Source organism: Scomber scombrus, chromosome 4, assembly GCF_963691925.1.
Source record: "Scomber scombrus chromosome 4, fScoSco1.1, whole genome shotgun sequence".
Lineage (NCBI taxonomy): Eukaryota > Metazoa > Chordata > Actinopteri > Scombriformes > Scombridae > Scomber > Scomber scombrus.
In genome coordinates this window covers 33,457,475-33,477,193 of record NC_084973.1, presented here as the reverse complement: position 1 = coordinate 33,477,193, position 19,719 = coordinate 33,457,475, and the positions used below count along the sequence as shown (strand labels likewise).

Below are 19,719 nucleotides of genomic sequence, written 5' to 3'. Positions count from 1 at the left end.
CTGTCGGTCGGCAGGGTCAAACTGACCCTGTCTCTTTTCACTGTTCCTTCCTTCCTTCCTTCCTTCCTTCCTTCCTTCCTTCCTTCCTCCCTCTTTCTTTAATTTTTTCTTTGTTCTTCCCCTCCTTCCATACTTCTTTCCTCACTTCCTTCCTCCTTTCCTTCCTTCTCTCCTTCGTCCTTTCCTTCCTTCTCTACTTACTCCTTTCCTTCCTTCCTTCCTTCCTCATTCCTTCATTCCTTCCTTCTTCTTTCCTTTCTTCCTTCCTTCCTTCCTTCTTTCCTTTCTTCCTTCTTTCCTTCCTCCCTCCCTCCGTTCCTTCCTTCTCTCCTTCCTCCTTTCCTTCCTTCTCTCCTTACTCCTTTCCGTCCTTCTCTCCTTACTCATTTCCTTCCTTCCTTCCTTCCTTCCTTCCTTCTTTCCTTTCTTCCTTCTTTCCTTCCTCCCTCCTTTCCTTCCTTCTCTCCTTACTCCTTTCCTTCCTTCCTTCCTCCTTTCCTTCCTTCTCTTCTTACTCATTTCCTTCCTTCCTTCCTTCCTTCTTTCCTTCCTTCCTTCCTTCCTTGAGGACAACAGGAGGGTTGATAATAATTCTGTTAGCATAGCGAAGCCCCCGCTGGAACATTTAGCTTCATCTTTTCAGCCGTTGTAGACGTTTATAAAGAAGTCTGTTGGAGTCGTTCTCTGCATGTCGAGACTTCGGTTTGTTTATTTTATTTAACGAAGACTTCGTAGACTTCTCCGTCCCGACCGACGAGCAGCTCCCGAAGCTTCAGTCTTAAACCTCTAAGTGCCAGACGGAGCCAGCTAGCGGCTCCAAAACTAAAACTCTCTACGAACTCTGAGCCGATCATTTTAAACGAGTCGCTTTGGTCTTAATCTCTAAATTCAGGCTGCTGGTCATTAAGGAAATCAGGGGGGTGAAAATGAGGCCCGTGGGCCAGAACCGGTCCGCCGAGGCGTCCTATCTGGCCCACTTTCCTTCCTGTCTTCTTTTCCTTCCTTCCTTGCATCTGTCCTTCCTTCCTCCCTTCCTTCCTTGCATCTGTCCTTCCTTTCTGTCTTCCTCCCTTCCTTCTTTCCTTTCTTTCCCTCGTTTTCTTCCTTCCTTCCTTCATGTCTTATTTTCCTTCCTTCATTCCTTCCTTCCTCCATTCCTCTTTTCCTTTCTCCCTCCCTCCTTCCTCCCTCCATCCTACCTTCCTTCCTTATTTCCTCCGTCCTTCCTTCCTCCCTTTCTTCCTTCTGTCCTCCTTCCTGTCTTATTTTACCTTCCTTCATTCCTTCCTTCCTCTTTACCTTCCTTCCTCCCTTCCTTCCTTGCATCTGTCCTTCCTTTCTTCCTTCCTCCCTTCCTTCTTTCCTTCCTTCCCTCGTTTTCTTCCTTCCTTCCTTTCTTCCCTCGTTTTCTTCCTTCCTTCCTTCATGTCTTATTTTCCTTCCTTCATTCCTTCCTTCCTCCCTTCCTCTTTTCCTTTCTCCCTCCCTCCTTCCTCCCTCTATCCTACCTTCCTTCCTTATTTCCTCCGTCCTTCCTTCCTCCCTTTTTTCCTTCTGTCCTTCCTTCCTGTCTTATTTTTCCTTTCCTTCCTTTCTTTCATCCTTCCTTCTTTCCTTCCTTCTATCTTTTTAATGATCCGGCCAACATGAGATCTAATTGTTTGTGGCCCTTGAATGAATTTGAGTTTGACCTCCTGTTGTAAATTATCGCTTTTTAAGACTTTTAGAAGCTTTAATGTTTAATGTGATTGTCAGACGGCTCAGGGGACTCGCACTCAGTCAGACTGTTGTCGTTTTATTTCACTAAGTTTAATGTTTACCTTCAAATCTCTTTATCTGGAAGCTACTGGCTCAAATGTAAAACATGGGCGTCAAACAGAAGCTTCAACCCGGCTCCAGTGAAACCAGCGTTCTGACACCAGTTTGATTCATTTGCACTTTATTTCTGATCAGTTTGAACTCTCCTGCACTAAAGACTACAATACCCATGATGCTCAGCTGCTGTTGGATGTGAATCAGAGCAGAAACTAATTAATTAATTAACATAAAACACTTTGCTGTTAATTAAACGTGTCGACACTCAGAGTGAAAATCAGCAGCAGCACATGTGACTGAATGTTTACACTCTATGTTTCTGGCTGAAATGCATGCTGGGAGTTGTAGTTTTCCTATGCATGCACACCATCTTTTAGTACATTTTAGTATCCAGCTCCTGTAATAAACCACAGTGCTGATTATCAAACATTTAAACATTTAGTTCAGACAGTAATTTATTGCTCGTGTTTCAACATTTCATATTAAACAGGTTTTAAAATATCAGGTTAATATTTATCAAACTAAGATTTTAAAATATGTTTTGGTGTCAGAACTGAAGCTCAGGTGCTGTCGGTCACATTTTCTCACAATTGGCGGGAAAATGTTCTGATTGTGGAAAAAAAGCAGCTTAATGAAAGGAGAGAAAAAATAAAAGTGTTCTGATGTTTGTGCTCTGTGTGGACGAGCTCCGGTGTGATCAGCTGATCGATCAGCTGATTGATCCTCGCAGCGTTCAGTAAGAGCAACAGGATGTGAGAGAAGTTTAAACTACATTTGTTTAAATTAAATAAAAACTGTTTTCACCCTTCAGTTTCTGCTCTGTTTTTACTGAAGATTAAACTCTCCGACATTTAAGTTTCTGACACCACAGCTCCCAGTACTTCCCAGTAGCTTCCAGTCATAGTGTAGCTGTGATGTCATAGTATAGCTGTAATGATGTCATAGTGCAGCTGTAATGATGTCATAGTGCAGCTGTAATGATGTCATAGTGTAGCTGTGATGTCAGTGTAGCTGTAATGATGTCATTGTGTAGCTGTGATGTCATAGTGTAGCTGTGATGTCATAGTGTAGCTGTAAAGATGTCATAGTGTAGCTGTGAGTGTAGCTGTAATGATGTCATAGTGTAGCTGTAATGATGTCATAGTGTACCTGTGACATCACTGCGGCAGAAACACGTTCAGACGGCTCATAGTCAAAAAATCTTTATTTACAAATAACAGAAAAAAAATTCCTTCTTCACATTCACCGTTAATTTTCACCAGCTGATCGATTCAGTTTGAGAAGTGATGATGACGATGATGAGTTCAAAGTTTCAACAGGACAGAGAGTCAGTGAACGCACCGTCCCAGTTTCATCCCATAATACATTTTACAATCAAACGGTTTCCTAGCAACACATGATCCAGAGATGATTAACTGCATTTTATTTTGAAGTTATTAAAGGACGAGTTCACTGCTGTTCAGTTTAATATCATTTAAAGAATAAATCCTCTTAAAAATGTATTTAAATATATATTAATTATTTATCCTCTTTTATATCTTCTTTTTTTCTTGATTGTATTTAAGCGATTCAAATATTCACATAAAAAAAATTATTAAACAATAAAACAAACGTCTCTTTAAATGTAAAAGAGGAAGTGCTGAATTTGCTTTAATAAAAATACTAAAGATGAACATTTAAAAAACAAAAAGTCTAATCTATTAAAATATCATTAAAAAGGAAATTAAAATTAATCTCTCTCTTGAGCACTTCCTGTCGTCAATAAAACATGAGAGGAAGTCTAATAAAATCTAATCAGATTTAATTAGATCTGAGCTGGAAAACTGTGAAATCGTCCTTTAAATGTTTTTTGTTGTTTATTTTTTGTTTTTAGCAGCAAAACTTCATGTGATGGGTTTTATTAGGAGTGAGTCTGGGACACAGTGGATCAGGTCTGATAGTCGACGGTGCTGATGCTGATTATCAGAGTGAAACCGGGACAGTCTCTCGCTCCTCCTTCAGTCTAACAGTCACTCTTCCACAGTTTGATGGTCTTGTCGTTCTCCAGAGCGGCCGAGGCGATGATGTTTTCTGTTGGATGGCAGGCGGTGGAGATCACTACGTCTGCAGAGAGAGAGAGAGGTTCAAACCTTATATCTCATTATTATTATTATTATATTTAAGTTTAGCCTGTTCACCTCCTTCTGTACATCTGTGTGTTTATAGGTCAGTGACTAATAAGTGTTTTAAAAAACTAGTTTTAAAAGCAGCATCAGGTTTGTTAAAATGTAAGGAGGAAGAGGAGGAGGAAGAAGAGGAGAAGGAGGAGGAGAAGGAAGAGAAAGAAGAAGAGAAAGAAGAAGAAGAGGAGGAAGAAGAAGAGGAGAAGGAGGAAGAGGAAGAAGAGGAGGAAGAAGAGGAGGAGGAAGAAGAGGAGAAGGAGGAGGAGAAGGAGGAGAAAGGAGAAGAGGAGGAGGAGGAAGAGAAGGAAGAAGAGAAGGAGGATGAAGAAGAGAAAGAAGAAGAGGAGGAGGAGGAAGAGAAAGAAGAAGAGAAAGAAGAAGAAGAGGAGGAAGAAGAAGAGGAGAAAGAGGAAGAGGAAGAAGAGGAGGAAGAAGAGGAGGAGGAAGAGGAGGAGGAAGAAGAGGAGAAGGAGGAGGAGAAGGAGGAGAAAGGAGAAGAGGAGGAGGAGGAAGAGAAAGAAGAAAAGAAAGAAGAAGAAGAGGAGGAGGAAGAAGAGGAGAAGGAGGAAGAGTAGGAAGAAGAGAAGGAGGATGAAGAAGAGAAAGAAGAAGAGGAGGAGGAGGAAGAGAAAGAAGAAGAAGAGGAAGAAGAGGAGGAGGAAGAGGAGGAGGAGGAGAAGGAGGAAGAAGAGGAGGGAGGAGAAGGAGGAAGAGGCTCAGTGACTAATAAATGTTTAAACTTAAATTTAAACTAAACCTCATTAACCGAGTGTGTTATTATTATAACATTTAAATACACATCCGACTCAACTCATGCAGGTAAATGTGTCTTTACCTGTGTGTCCTTGTAGCTTCTGAACGATCTCTTTGGTCTGAAGGTTCCAGATGTAAACCATGCTGTCCTCCGAGCCCGACACGATCCACTGAAACACACAAACACACAAACACAGGGGTCAAAGGTTAAACTGCCTGAGAGGAACATCACTACACCAGATAGAAACCAGGAGGGGAGTTCCGGTCCTCTGAAATGAAGCCAACGCAGAAGTAACTTAAAACTGCATTCTATCAAAAGGCCACCAGGGGGCGACCGTTTTGGTGTCAAAAGGACTTCCGTCTCTATACAAGTCAATGGAGAATTCACCAACTTCTCACTTGATTTCTAACCTCAGTAAACGTTTTCAAAATGTGTTTATGGTCTCAATCGCTAGTTTAAAGCCTTCTTCAATGCAGTATGATGTTCATTTGGGACATTTTGGCCTCCCTGATTTTATATGTGACGATAAAGCAGGGTATGCATTAGGGCGTGGCTACGTGGTGATTGACAGGTTGATTGGTTCACAGGTTCAGGAGGGCGCCTCATGCTCCTCCTGATGCCCATATAAGTAGAATCCCTGTTTTTATTTTTCCCAGCATGCACCTGAAATGTTCAAGATGGCGCTGCTCAGATCCGATACTATTGGCCTCCGAGCAGCAGTCCACAAACCAATGGGTGACGTCACGGATGTTACGTCCATTTTATATACAGTTTATGATAGAAACACATTCACACACTTTACTGACCTTCCCTCCTGTGACGGAGAAGTTAGCGAAGATGCAGTACTTCTCATTCTTATGTCCGGTGTACGTCTTCAGACACTGAAACAAGAAGAAGAGACGAGACTTTAAACCAGCAGAGACACAAACACACACATTATTAGATTATTACTAATATCACTTTGATGCTTCATGTCAGTAAAGCTTTAAACTGAACACAGAGACGTACCTTTCCTTTGCTGTAGTCCCAGAGCTTCAGTGTGCTGTAGAGCAGAGCGCAGCGTTAACTGTAGTTACTCATTCATCACATTATTACAGCACCAACACTCACTGCTACCTCGGGTTCAGACGAGCTGAGTGTTACTAGACTTATCTAACCAGTGTTAAGAATGATCAACATGACTGTAGTTAAATGTTAGTGAGCTCAGCATGAAGCTAACTGCTACTGATCAGCTGTGATACTCACTTGTCCAGTGTAGCAGCCAGGATGTATTTGCCGTTTGGAGAAAACTTGACGAACGAGACGGGAGGATTGTCATCATCTGAGGAGAGAACCAGATTACTGTCACATCTATTCATCCCAGATCTACATCTATACATCCCAGATCTACATCTATACATCCCAGATCTACATCTATTCATCCCAGATCTACAGAGGAAACAGGTCTTTATTCTTAGTTTCTATAAAACAGTTCAGACAGATGTTACTGACCTATCAGAGTCTGTAGACAGATGTTACTGACCTATCAGACAGATGTTACTGACCTATCAGACAGATGTTACTGGCCTATCAGACAGATGTTACTGACCTATCAGAGTCTACAGACAGATGTTACTGACCTATCAGACAGATGTTACTGACCTATCAGACAGATGTTACTGACCTATCAGAGTCTTCAAACACTGTCCTGACGCTGTGTCCCAGATACGACTGCAGAGGAAAACACAAATGCAAGGCAAGATGAGCAACTCAAAAGTATGTTAAAATAGTTTTAAAATGTACATTTAGTATAGACACTTGCACCATTTTTTACCAAAAGTAAGACTGTAAACGTACCAGAGGCCGTCGTAGCTGCTGGAGACGATGAGCGATCCGTCTCTGTTGAAGTGAACCTGGAAAAAAACATCAGGACAGGGTCAAAGGTCATCAGGAGAGAACTCCCTGTCTCATTGGTCAGAGGGTCAGAGGTCAGGACTTACTGCAGAGACCGGGTCAGAGTGTGCTGGAAGAGTCTTCAGACATTTCCCCGTCTTCACATCCCAGATACGAACACTCTCATCAAACTACAGAGAGAAAGAGAGATGGTGAAGGTCTAGGATGGTGAAGGTGTAGGATGGTGAAGGATGGTGAAGGTGTAGGATGGTGAAGGTGAAGGATAGTGAAGGTCTAGGATGGTGAAGGTGTAGGACGGTGTAGGATGATGAATGTGTAGGATGGTGAAGGATGATGAAGGTGTAGGATGGTGAAGGTGTAGGATGGTGAAGGTGTAGGATGGTGAAGGTGTAGGACGGTGTAGGATGATGAATGTGTAGGATGGTGTAGGATGATGAGGGTCTAGGATGGTGTAGGATGGTCTAGGATGGTGTAGGATGGTGAGGGTCGAGGATGGTGAAGGATGGTGTAGGTGTAGGATGGTGTAGGTGTAGGATGGTGTAGGATGGTGTAGGTGTAGGATGGTGAAGGTGTAGGACGGTGTAGGATGGTGTAGGATGATGAAGGTGTAGGATGGTGAAGGTGTAGGATGGTGAAGGAGAAGGTGTAGGATGACGGGGGTCTAGGATGGCGTAGGATGATGAAGGTCTAGGATGGTGAAGGTGTAGGATGGTAAAGGTATAGGATGGTGTAGGATGATGAAGGTCTAGGATGGTGAAGGTGAAGGATGGTGAAGGTGTAGGATGGTGAAGGATGGTGAGGGTGTAGGATGATGAAGGTGTAGGATGGTGAAGGTGTAGGATGGTGTAGGATGATGAAGGTGTAGGATGGTGAAGGTGTAGGATGGTGAAGGATGGTGTATGATGGTGAAGCTGTAGGATGGTGTATGATGGTGAAGGTGTAGGATGGTGTATGATGGTGAAGGTGTAGGATGGTGAATGTGTAGGATGGTGTAGGATGGTGAAGGTGTAGGATGATGAGGTCTAGGATGGTGTAGGATGATGAGGTCTAGGATGGTGAAGGTGTAGGATGGTGAAGGTGTAGGATGGTGAGGTCTAGGAAGGTGTAGGATGATGAGGTGTAGGATGATGAGGTGAAGGATGGTGAGGGTCTAGGATGGTGTAGGATGGTGAAGGATGGTGTATGATGGTGAAGCTGTAGGATGGTGTATGATGGTGAAGGTGTAGGATGGTGAAGGTGTAGGATGATGAGGTCTAGGATGGTGAAGGTGTAGGATGGTGAAGGTGTAGGATGATGAGGACTAGGATGGTGAAGGTGTAGGATGGTGAGGGTCTAGGATGGTGTAGGATGGTGAAGGATGGTGATGGTGAAGGATGGTGAAGGTGTAGGATGGTGTAGGTTGGTGAAGGTGTAGGATGGTGAGGGTCTAGGATGGTGTAGGATGGTGAAGGATGGTGATGGTGAAGGATGGTGAAGGTGTAGGATGGTGTAGGTTGGTGAAGGTGTAGGATGGTGTAGGATGATGAGGGTCTAGAATGATGTAGGATGGTGAAGGTGTAGGATGGTGAAGGATGGTGTAGGATGGTGAAGGTGTAGGATGGTGTGGGATGGTGTAGAATGGTGAAGGTGTAGGATGGTGAGGGTGTAGGATGGTGTAGGATGGTGAAGGTGTAGGATGGTGTAGGATGATGAGGTCTAGGATGGTGAAGGTGTAGGATGGTGAAGGTGTAGGATGGTGAAGGATGGTGTAGGTGTAGGATGGTGAAGGTGTAGGATGGTGTAGGATGGTGTAGGATGGTGAAGGATGGTGAGGGTGTAGGATGGTGAGGGTCTAGGATGGTGTAGGATGGTGAAGGTGGAGGATGGTGAAGGTGTAGGATGGTGAAGGTCTAGGATGGTGTAGGATGGTGAGGGTCTAGGATGGTGTAGGATGGTGAAGGTGTAGAGCAGCGTACCGATCCTGACACCACCAGGTTGGACTGAGGGTTGAAGTTACAGCAGAAGACGTAGTTACTGTGACCTTTGAGAGTCTTCAGACACTTTCCCTGAAGAGACACACACACACACACACACACACACACACACACACACACACACACACACACACAATGAAATCAACTTTAAATTTAGGACACATTTATTATATTTGTAACATTTAAATTAACTTTGTCCCATAATGTGTCTGCAGGTTTTCATTTAATCAGCTGATCTTCAAACAGCTGATTGGTTAAAACCTGCAGACACATTATGACCATATATGGAGCTTCCTGTCTCTCTGCAGTTTATAAAACATCTCCTGACATGTTATAACTAAAAAGAGACAATGTTTAAAACCTTTGGACAGGAAGTCTAAAACCACCAATCAACTGATCTACTAACAATCAGGATATCTGAACATTGTTAAGAGCAAATTTAATGACTTTATATATACACACATATATATTCTGTGTGTTTCTAATGTGTGTGTGTGTGTGTGTGTGTGTGTGTGTGTCTGTGTGTTTCTTACAGAGTTGTTGTCCCAGATCTTCAGTGTTTTGTCGTCAGAAGCAGAAACCAGCAGGTTGGAGTCCGAAGACCAGGAGACGTCCGAGATCCCCTACACACACACACACACACACACACACAGGAACACACCAGTACCAGTATCAGAATCAGAACTGGAACCAGTCTCGGGTTCAGGAGGTGCAGAACTCACCAGTTTGTGTCCAACGATGGATTTCTCAAACTTGCCGTCGAACGCTCCCCAAATCTTAATCAGCTTATCGGCAGCTGCACAGAGACGTTACCATGGTTACCACAACATCACATCAGTACTCAGATGTCAGTGTGTGTGTGTGTGTGTATGTATTAGTGTCTGTGTGTGTATTAGTGTGAGTATAAATGTGTATATTAGTGTGTGTGTGTGTGTCTGTGTGTGTCTTACAGGAGCTGGCCAGCCACTCTCCGTTGGGGCTGAACTTGACGGAGGAGACGGCCTTCGTGTGTCCGGCTAACGTGAACTTCACTGTGTAGTTTGGTTTGGCCGGGTTAGACTGGAAACACACACACACACACACACACACACACACACACACACACACACACACACACACACACACACACACACACACACACACACACACACACACACACACACAGTAAGGCTGAGTTGACTCATATCTTTAAGGTTACACTCTGTAATTAACCTGTGATGTAACATCTGGTTTAATTTCAGCTCCTCTGGCTGATGTGTGTGTGTTTCTAATGTGTGTTGTTTTTAATGTGTGTATGTGTGTTTCTGATGTGTGTTGTTTTTAATGTGTGTGTGTGTGTTTCTAATGTGTGTGTGTGTGTTTCTAGTGTGTATCTGTTTCTGATGTGTGTTGTTTTTAATGTGTGTGTGTGTGTTTCTGATGTCTGTCTATACCTGTCTATAATGTGTGTCTGTTTTTAATGTGTGTTATAAATTGTTTGTTTCTAATGGGTGTGTGTGTGTTTGTATCTAGTGTGTGTGTGTGTGTGTATCTAGTGTGTGTGATGACAGTCTGTCTCACCTTGCTGCTGGAGGAAGAAGACTGTTTGATGTTTTCTGTCTCTGGCTTCTTCTCCTCTGTCGCCATGTTGGGTTAGCTTTAGCCTCCGTTAGCTTCGGTTAGCTTCAGTTAGCCTAGCCTCCGTTAGCTCCGGGTTTGTTTTGGTTCTCTGCTGCTAGCCGCTGATGCTAACAGCGAGCTAACCCTGTCGCCTCTGCGGGCAGTCAGCACAGCTTCCCCGGTCAGATTAAAGGGCAGAACCGGCGCCGTGTTACCGACCTGCACCGGGTCTGGAGGTGACGGACCGGACCGTTACCGACACGGACCGAACCTGCTAGCTTTTAGCTGCGAAACTATTAGTTCCTACTGCGCATGCGTACCAGAAAGTTTTAGATTCATAGGGAGAGAAACGAAGGTCAAAAATAATAACGCGTTCCAAACTCAAAGCTTTGTTAATAACTTCAAACTGTAAATTAAAACTTTATTGTTCTTTGCTTTGTTATTGTAGTTTAAAAATAAAACTAATGAAAAGTTTCTATTTAGTTTTTTCAGTTTGCTCTTTTATTTCAGTTTAGTTTAAGTGAGTTTAACAAGTGATGAAGTAGTTTTAGTCTTAGTTAGTCTTTATACCCGAGTCACAGACAGCAAGGACTCAAACTTCAAACACTGTGGACAAAAACATCATTAATTTATTTTAACATATTTAAACATGACAACGTTTACAGTACAATATATGTTAAAATTTTAAATGTGAAAAATGATATAAACAATGAAAATATGCTGCATGGGTGATGAAAAATTACAGATGAAATGTCTCAAATATTCTTACATGAAAAAAAATTATTAATGGAGATAAAAGTAAAAACAATAGCAGAAAAACGTGTTATAAGACAGATGATAGCAGCAGTGTGTGTTTCTAATGTGTGTGTCAGGAGGAAATGTCACATAAATATTCTCAAATCAAATAAAATAAATAAATAAGAGATAAAAGATGACACCAGCAGCTGATGATGATGACAGCAGTTACTGACCCCGCCCATCGCCACCCGCCGTTACACAGCGGCCAATCACAGCAGGCCACCGACACACCTGGAAGCTCCACCTGATGACAGTGACGAGACGTCCCACAACCCCGAGACAGGACCAGGTCCAGAGGGTCTGGAGAGAGATGTGGGGGGGGGGGGGGGATGAAGACGATGAAGCATACTAACAGCTGGACGTGATGACGATGACGGTGGTGGTGATGGTGGTAATGGCGGTAATGGTAGTGGTGATGGTGGTAATGGCGGTAATGGTGGTGGTAGTGGTGATGGTGGTGGTAGTGGTGATGATGATGGTGGTAATGGTGGTGATGGTGGTAATGGTGGTGGTAGTGGTGATGATGATGGTGGTAATGGTGGTGATGGTGGTAATGGTGGTGATGGTGGTAATGGTGGTAATAGTGGTGGTGGTGGTAATGGCGGTAATGGTGGTGATGGTGGTGATGATGATGGTGGTAGTGGTAATGGTGGTGGTAGTGGTGATGATGATGGTGGTAATGGTGGTGATGGTGGTAATGGTGGTGATGGTGGTAATGGTGGTAATAGTGGTGGTGGTGGTAATGGCGGTAATGGTGGTGATGGTGGTGATGATGATGGTGGTAGTGGTAATGGTGGTGGTAGTGGTGATGATGATGGTGGTAATGGTGGTGATGGTGGTAATGGTGGTGATGGTGGTAATGGTGATGGTGGTGATGGTGGTAATGGTGATGGTGGTAATGGTGGTGGTGAGGATGATGGTGGTGATAGTGATGATGATGGTGGTGATGAAGATGATGAAGCATAGTAACAGCTGGATGTAGTGATGATGGTGGTAATGGTGATGATGATGGTGATGATGAAGATGAAGCATACTAACAGCTGGATGTAGTGATGCAGTATCGTAGTTTGAATCCTCTCTCTGTCCCGGTGCAGTTGATGATCTCCGGCTTGCTGCAGCCAAGCTCCACGTAGCCCCGCCCCCCACCTACATTACAACCAAAGCACTGCAGACAGCCTCCTGACACACACACACACACACACACATTTTGACAGGTTAGCGTCTCCTAAAAAAAACTTTTTCGCTTTGTCATTATTGGGTATTGTGTGTAGATTGATGATGAGAAAAAAAGGAATTTAATCCATTTTGGAATAAGGCTGTAACCAGGCGGGGAGTTCTGGTCCTCTGAAATGAGGCCAACGCGGAAGTAACTTAAAACTGCATTCTATCAAAAGGCCACCAGGGGGCGACCGTTTTGGTGTCAAAAGGACTTCTGTCTCTATACAAGTCAATGGAGAATTCACCAACTTCTCACTTGATTTCTAACCTCAGTAAACGTTTTCAAAATGTGTTTATGGTCTCAATCGCTAGTTTAAAGCCTTCTTCAATGCAGTATGATGTTCATTTGGGACATTTTGGCCTCCCTGATTTTATATGTGACGATAAAGCAGGGTATGCATTAGGGCGTGGCTACGTGGTGATTGACAGGTTGATTGGTTCACAGGTTCAGGAGGGCGCCTCATGCTCCTCCTGATGCCCATATAAGTAGAATCCCTGTTTTTATTTTTCCCAGCATGCACCCGAAATGTTCAAGATGGCGCTGCTCAGATCCGATACTATTGGCCTCCGAGCAGCAATCCACAAACCAATGGGTGACGTCACGGATGTTACGTCCATTTCTTATATACAGTCTATGGCTGTAACATAAAGTGAAGGGTTCTGAATACTTTCCGGATGCTCTGTATGTGACAACAGAATAGTGGAGCTAAGTGTAAAAAACACATTATAATTTGACAGGTCCTTAAGAAATGAAGAAAAGAATGTTTACCATGTTTTACTCTGCTTATCTTTTTTTATTCTGTGCTTTATTGTATTTATTATACAGATATACTTGGTTTACTTCCTTTTTTACTTAAATAAATAAATATTTGAATCTCTTACTTTCACAAAAGCCCTTCCATAGACACTACAACCACTGATACCTGCATCAGACTGGTGTTTTATCCTTTCTATGTATACTGTATCTGTCCCTATTAAATAAACCATAATAATAATAATAATTATAATATGAAGCACACAGTGACCTTTACTGTACTCCACTCAAAGGTCAGCACTGTGTTAGCCTGCAGCTGTTAGCCGTCTGTGCTAACACTGAATCACATTAACATTTAGACGGAGAACACAGAAATACAGAAGAAACAGCTTAAAAACATTAAACTGTGTCCTTCTCTGTACGGCTGTGATCAATAACGTTACCGATCAGTCACATTCAGATAAGAGCAGACTTATAAATGTCTTTTAACTGCCTGAAACAAACATCACACACGTCAAACTGTTTAAGTAACAAGTTAAAATAAGTGAATCTGCAGCATTAAGACGTATCTGGACACATCGTCATGTCTCAGGGGTCTTACCTGGCGGACAGGTGAGGGTCTTACCTGGCGGACAGGTGAGGGTCTTACCTGGCGGACAGGTGAGGGTCTTACCTGGCGGACAGATGAGGGTCTTACCTGGCGGACAGGTGACGGACAGAGCGGTGAAACAGAGGAGAAGCAGCTGAGAGGACGACATGATGAGACACAGACTGAACACGCCGAACTCTCTCCGCAGACTGTCTGCAGCTCACACGCTCTTATTGTGAAAAGCCACACATGCAGAGCACAGCAGTGAATAACCAGAGTTTCCATTAGGACCCGATGGATGCTGAGTTTTTAGGGCTGATGATAAGGAGTAAAAATATTCTGATATCGATACACCAACCGATAATTCTATACATAAAGAATATATAAATATATTTTTTTGCCACTTGTGACAAAGATATGTAATGAAGGAATGATATTGTACACTAAGTATATAACTATAACTACTATGTATGTCTCATGTTGGATGCCGTGGCTATTAGATAAATAGATAGATAGATAAATACTTTATTAATCCTGAAGGAAATTAAGGCATTCAGTAGCCCATATTAAGTCAGGTCGTACAGTCAGTCAGTCCAAAAAAGAAAAAAAAGAAGAAAAAGTCAGTCATCCCTCTCCTACAGTTATAAAGCTGGATGGCCCTGGGGACAAAGGACCTCCTCAACCTGTCTATTGAGCTTGAATACTCCTTTGTCCAGTTAAAGTGCTGTGGTGGTGGTGGTGGGGGGGGGGGGGGGGGGGGGGGGAACAGCAGCTTGCTCAGGGTGCTTTTATTTGCCACTGATGTCAGGGACTCCAGCTCAATCAAAATAAATAAATCGGACTCTGGCGTTCCGGCTTGTACTTCACCACGTGCTGCGTCTGGTTACTAAATCTACAGGGACTGACAGTCAAGAGATTACAAAGCTCCCGTAGTCATCTAGAAATGAGAACGCCTACATATACTGAGATTGGGTTTTTTGTTGTTAAGCATTTATCGTGCAGCCCTAATGCAAACCTTTTTTTTTAAATGTAACATTTACTGGCAATCTGTTTAATGACTCATGGGAACATTTGGTTTATGATGATGATTCTTTGCTTTTAGATAAGTGACAGGCTCTTCGACATCATGATCCGCCGCAAACCCCAAAGGGTTCGAAGCTCCACTGGGTTCTTTGAATTGGGCAGAGAGAGAAGAGTTGTTGTGGAGAGGCAGAGACTACTGAAGGATGACACACTCCTTCACCGATCAAAGAGGTTTAGTTTGCATGAAGTGTTCATAAGTTTATAACATTACGTTCATATGATGTTCTGTTCTAGGCTGGACAATATGGATAAAATCTAATTTTGATCAAATACCTCTATTAATATAGAGAATACTGTAGGGATGACTACTGGTGATATTGATATATTATGGATATATTGCACAGTCCTATTCTGTTAGCTTTGTGATAAATCAACACAGTGTTATGTACTTATATTGTTAATAAGATGAAGACAAACGTTTCACACTGCAGATTTAAACGGAGTCTCCTTATCAAGTCTCGATGTTAGCATTAGCCTTAACTAACGCCGCTAACATATTTTCTTTTCTTTTTTCATGTGGAGATAAGTCTTATCTTATTTGTTTGACTTTGAGAGCTTTTGGGGGAACATGGCATCAATGAAGAATAAGGTAAAAATCATTCTGTACTCATGGGAATACCCATTGATATAATCAACTTAATACACAATAATACTTGAGAGTAATTAGGCTTCCGATGTACATTTTTCAAAGGTGACCGGTATGAGCAGATTTGGCAGGCTCTCTCATATTGCCAAGTTGGTCTTGGTTCTTCCACATTCAAATGCTGACGCAGAACGAGTTTTCTCTGTGGTTGGACTCAACAAAACTAAAACCTGAAACAGTTTGGCTCTTGAGGGAACTCTATCGTCCATCATGACTGTGAAGATGGAGAGCCTTGAGCCACACTGTTTTAAGTGGGAGCCCCCTGCCTCTGTCGTCAAGGCATCAAAATCTGCGACAAACACCTACAACATGAAACATGTCCCCAGTACAGCTAAATGATGGAGAGTTGGTTGAATTTTGACAAATAAATGTCTTTTGCCAAAATTTTAGTTACGTTTTTTATTTCTTGTTTCTGGTTAATTAAGACTAGCATTAGGAGGCCACAGTGCAGGCAGAGTCGCTGGCATGGAGGTGAGGACAACAGTCTTAAGGTATAAATCGACATAAAACAGGACAAATCAATATTAAAGGCCAAATGTTTTGCGGCGGCCGAACGCGTCACGACACTAAAGTCTCACTCTTAGAATTTTCTGAAACTTGGCAGCGCTGATAAGATAACATTCGATTGAACATGGTGACAGATATTTTTCCCTAAACGTGACTTTAGGAAGTTAACAAAACCGTATGGATGGTGCTAGGTATGCTACCGTCCTAAGTATAGGATATGTATACACAGAGCTCTCAAGTCTCACGCATTAACCGTGACACGTATTTCAAGCAGTTCACACGGTCACACACACCGTCATTTCTCATGCTGAGAAGTGATAGATCCCACAGCACAGAAATTAATATATAATATACAGCAATGAACAGCGAGGCGGAATCAGAAATATTTCTTGTTGCCGGTTAAATTCGGAAGATAAGTTGTTGTTTGTTGTGCAGAAGTTTGGTAGAGACTAATTATTCCAGGATACTGTGAATGGTCTGAATATGAACAGTGTGTGAGGGTTAAGAGGCTCATTCTGGACCCAAATGTATTGTTCTTATTGATAAAAATGTATAGATAAATCAATTTATTTTATTTAGCTGAATTAGTCTTTTATTGGATTAACTTATTATTTTCATGCTGGTCAATTATGAACAAAATTGAACTGGTTTTTAATTAGCAATAATAATTGGGAGAACTGGTTGGGGCTGACGCACAGAATTTCGAGTCGTTCCAGCTTTAACAGATGTAATCTCACTCCAAACGTTTCATGAAACTGGAGAGCCCTGAGTACGTTCATCTGTGAATCAGTGGGTTTGATTGACTGTAAAATAAGATTTGTAGAAACAGATTTACTGAAGCTAACGTTATCATGTCTTAACAGTTAAAGCAAGGAGGTCAGAGAAAAGAAAGGTAGAGGGTCAATGCTCTGTTAAATATTGACTTAGAGCCATGAAGTTATTTAGCCACCTTTACTTAAAAAAACAAAACAAAGCACTTTTATATGATAATTGGAAAATTACACATAAACAATAATATTTTCTGTTTTACAAATAACCATAGAAAAACAATCCCAACCCAAAATCATCACCTTTACTTTTTTCACTGATCCAACAAAGCTGACTAACTTTAATGCTGCCTGTGTGCTCTCTGTCACAGATCTCATACATACATATCTGTACATACAGAAATTATGAGTACAGCTGAACACTAATGTAACTGTGTTGTCCTCTTATTTTATACAGATCATTTTTGACAGAATGACTAAATACTACATGTAATTTCTTCATCACCATAAGCGTTTCATATCTGTACTTGTTCTGGTATCTTAAAGCTGACGTTCATTTTCTCTGCTTAGATTGAACACCCTTCCTTCAGGAGACTCTCTTCCTCAAGGCTTCCCCCGAAGCCCAAGCCCATCACAGTGGGCCCTCGTTCTGAGCCGGTGGAAGATCCAGTTTGGTAAACACCAGGGCAAGATCTTCCACTGGCTTGTGGAGAACAACGTGTTGCTGAAGTCTCGCACTCTGGGCAACAGTGTGAATCAGCTGTACAACACCCTGCGGGAGCAACACTCTGACGCCTGGATGCAGAAAGCGATAAACTACCTCGGCGTCTGCGAGCAGTTCCTGGCCTTGTCCAACGTGAGGGGGCATTTTCCACCACCGCCCCAAATGCCCCCTCTGCCATCACCCATTTAGTTGCTGACGGTCTTCGGCTATGATGTCCTGACGCGGCTGGATGAGTTCAAGGCCAGGATCACGTCCACCCTTGGATCCATCATAAAGATGGATTCAACCAAGATGGCAAGTTGTGTCTCACAATTTCATATTTTACACCACAGCTCTGTCCGTCTGTGTGTGTGTGTGTGTGTGTGTGTGTGTGTGTTTGCACTGACATTAACATTTGAAATCTCCCTCTTCCCCTCTCTCTCTCTGCCAGGTGACGAAGAAGCTCGCAGGTGCCGCCTCCGACACGGCCACTTGGGTTACGAACGTAGGAAACGAGCACGAGCAGGTCCTCATGAGCGTCCTCACGTGCTCCGAGGGCTCTGAGGGCCTGTCCAGGATGGCGGCCGGGTTGATGAGGCGGTACCGACTCGCAGGGGTACCCCCTCCAGAGGTCATCTATGTGGACCGCGACTGCTGCAAAAGAGACAGCTGCCTTGTTTCAGGTGTGAAAGAGAGACTGTAAATTGTAACGCTCCCAATGACAGTTAACATGTGATATGAATGATTTAACATATCATTATATTTCTGGATCACAGGAGTGGGGACAGCTTGTGGTTCGTCTTGACATCTGGCACCTGATGAGACGCTTCTCATCAGGTGCCACCACTCAGAGCCACAAGCTGTACCCTGCCTTCATGAGGCAGCTGTCTCACTGCATCTTCGAGGTGGACCCCGGAGATGCCAGCCGTCTCACAGAGGCTAAGCGGTCCCAGCTGGAGGGGCGGCACGGGATGGTGGGCCTGACCGACGCCGAGGTGATCCAGAGGATCTCCAGGGAGGAGTGGCGGCTCCACTGTCGTCGCAGGACACGTGGGGCCGAGGAGTCGACGCTCCTCATCCAGGACCTGCTGGACACCTTCTGCGGCCCGGCAGGACACGACAGCCTGGGCATCCCATTGCTCTACGCTTTCCGCATCCAGGACCCACCGGGCGTGCAGCTGTACACCCAGACCGGCAGGCTGACCAAGGGGCTCCACATCTTTGGAGTCCTTCCACCTCCACCTCCACCGGTTCATCCCAGGTATCTGAATGTGTGCCGTGGTTTGTGATAAAATATATTCTGTGTTCTCATAGAAATGAAAATTCCTCCTTCCGCAGGAACGAGAGCTAGTGCAAAGTACTTTCAAGCGTTCCTGGTTGATGGACTGGTGAGGTGGAACGAAGACCGTGCAGCTGCTGCACCGCCGGATGCAGCTGAGGGACAACAGATGCCACCTCAAGCACGTCCTTAACCAGAAGAGCCAAAGGGTGCTTGGCCTTCAGTTGGTTAAGGACTTCACCGAGCCTGCTGCGTACACAGGTATGTGATCTGACAACTTTAAGTGACGTGTCTTCACTTCAGTCTCACATCATGAATGTAAAACCAAACAAAAAAACAACTAGCATTTGTCAAATCTGTCAACTGTCAAGCTGACAGTTAATAAGGATTCATTATTAACTAAAAAAAGCTTGGTGCTCTATAAAAGTTAAACACATTTTGGTTAATTTGTGTGCATGAGATAAATATGTGCAGAGAGCAGCCTGATGTCACAGCAACATGTGAAACGTCACGTGTCTGTAACACGGAAATAAAACCAGAGTAAAGTCAACTAGGTTCATTTTTGGTGATGGACACATGAAATCCCTGGTTCAACAACATCATGCAGTAGGTGGTGGTTAATATAGTTTACTAATCTACAAATCTTTATTTTATCATGTTCCAGTTTCATTTCACTGAATTTACTAAAGTGCATTAAACATGATTTTTCTCATTTAGATGTGAGGTAAATAATAAAAGCTCAATAGTTTGATATTATTACACATCAACATTGTGTTTAACATGTATATGTGGTTAACTGTACCATCATATTTTATATATAAACTATTATTATGTTAATGAATGAGTAGAGTCGGTCGTTAGCACAACACAGTCACACTTCTTACAGCTCAGTCTCTCAACTGTTTCATAGTCACGGAATTTTTTCTACTGCTGTTTCGTGTCAAACTTTCAACAGGAGGAACATTTGGTGACTGCAGCACGACTTTGCTGCAAGTTGCACGAGCACCCGCCCCAATGGGACTCTCCTACTCAAGGCATCCCCCGAAACCCAAGCCCTCGCCCCCCAGCAGGCAGCTGGGGCATACAGTGCCAAGAAGCCCGAGGAGGTGGATGCAGAGGTTTGGTCACACGGTCAAACATCGCCCCCGAGGGTGGCGACACCCCCAACGCCGCCCTCGTCCT

General features: G+C 43.3%; 2 protein-coding genes and 1 pseudogene across 2 annotated transcripts in view; 2 read left to right on the top strand and 1 right to left on the bottom strand.

The window, feature by feature from the left end:
• Positions 1-2,555, top strand: part of LOC133978750 (inactive phospholipid phosphatase 7-like) — a 4,879-nt pseudogene extending 2,324 nt beyond the window's left edge.
• LOC133979436 (uncharacterized) overlaps positions 1-19,719 on the top strand; it is a 1,726,912-nt gene that overhangs the window by 628,173 nt on the left and 1,079,020 nt on the right. The window lies entirely within an intron of this gene.
• Positions 3,410-10,468, bottom strand: LOC133978622 (WD repeat-containing protein 5-like). Its single transcript, XM_062416911.1, has 13 exons — positions 10,158-10,468; positions 9,548-9,656; positions 9,320-9,393; positions 9,131-9,220; positions 8,580-8,669; positions 6,711-6,794; positions 6,568-6,623; positions 6,395-6,441; positions 5,977-6,052; positions 5,740-5,773; positions 5,538-5,612; positions 4,813-4,900; positions 3,410-3,918 (listed from the first exon to the last, which is right to left on the bottom strand). The coding sequence occupies exons 1-13, from the start codon at positions 10,221-10,223 to the stop codon at positions 3,818-3,820; spliced, it is 990 nt and encodes a 329-aa protein (XP_062272895.1). The 5' UTR covers positions 10,224-10,468; the 3' UTR covers positions 3,410-3,817.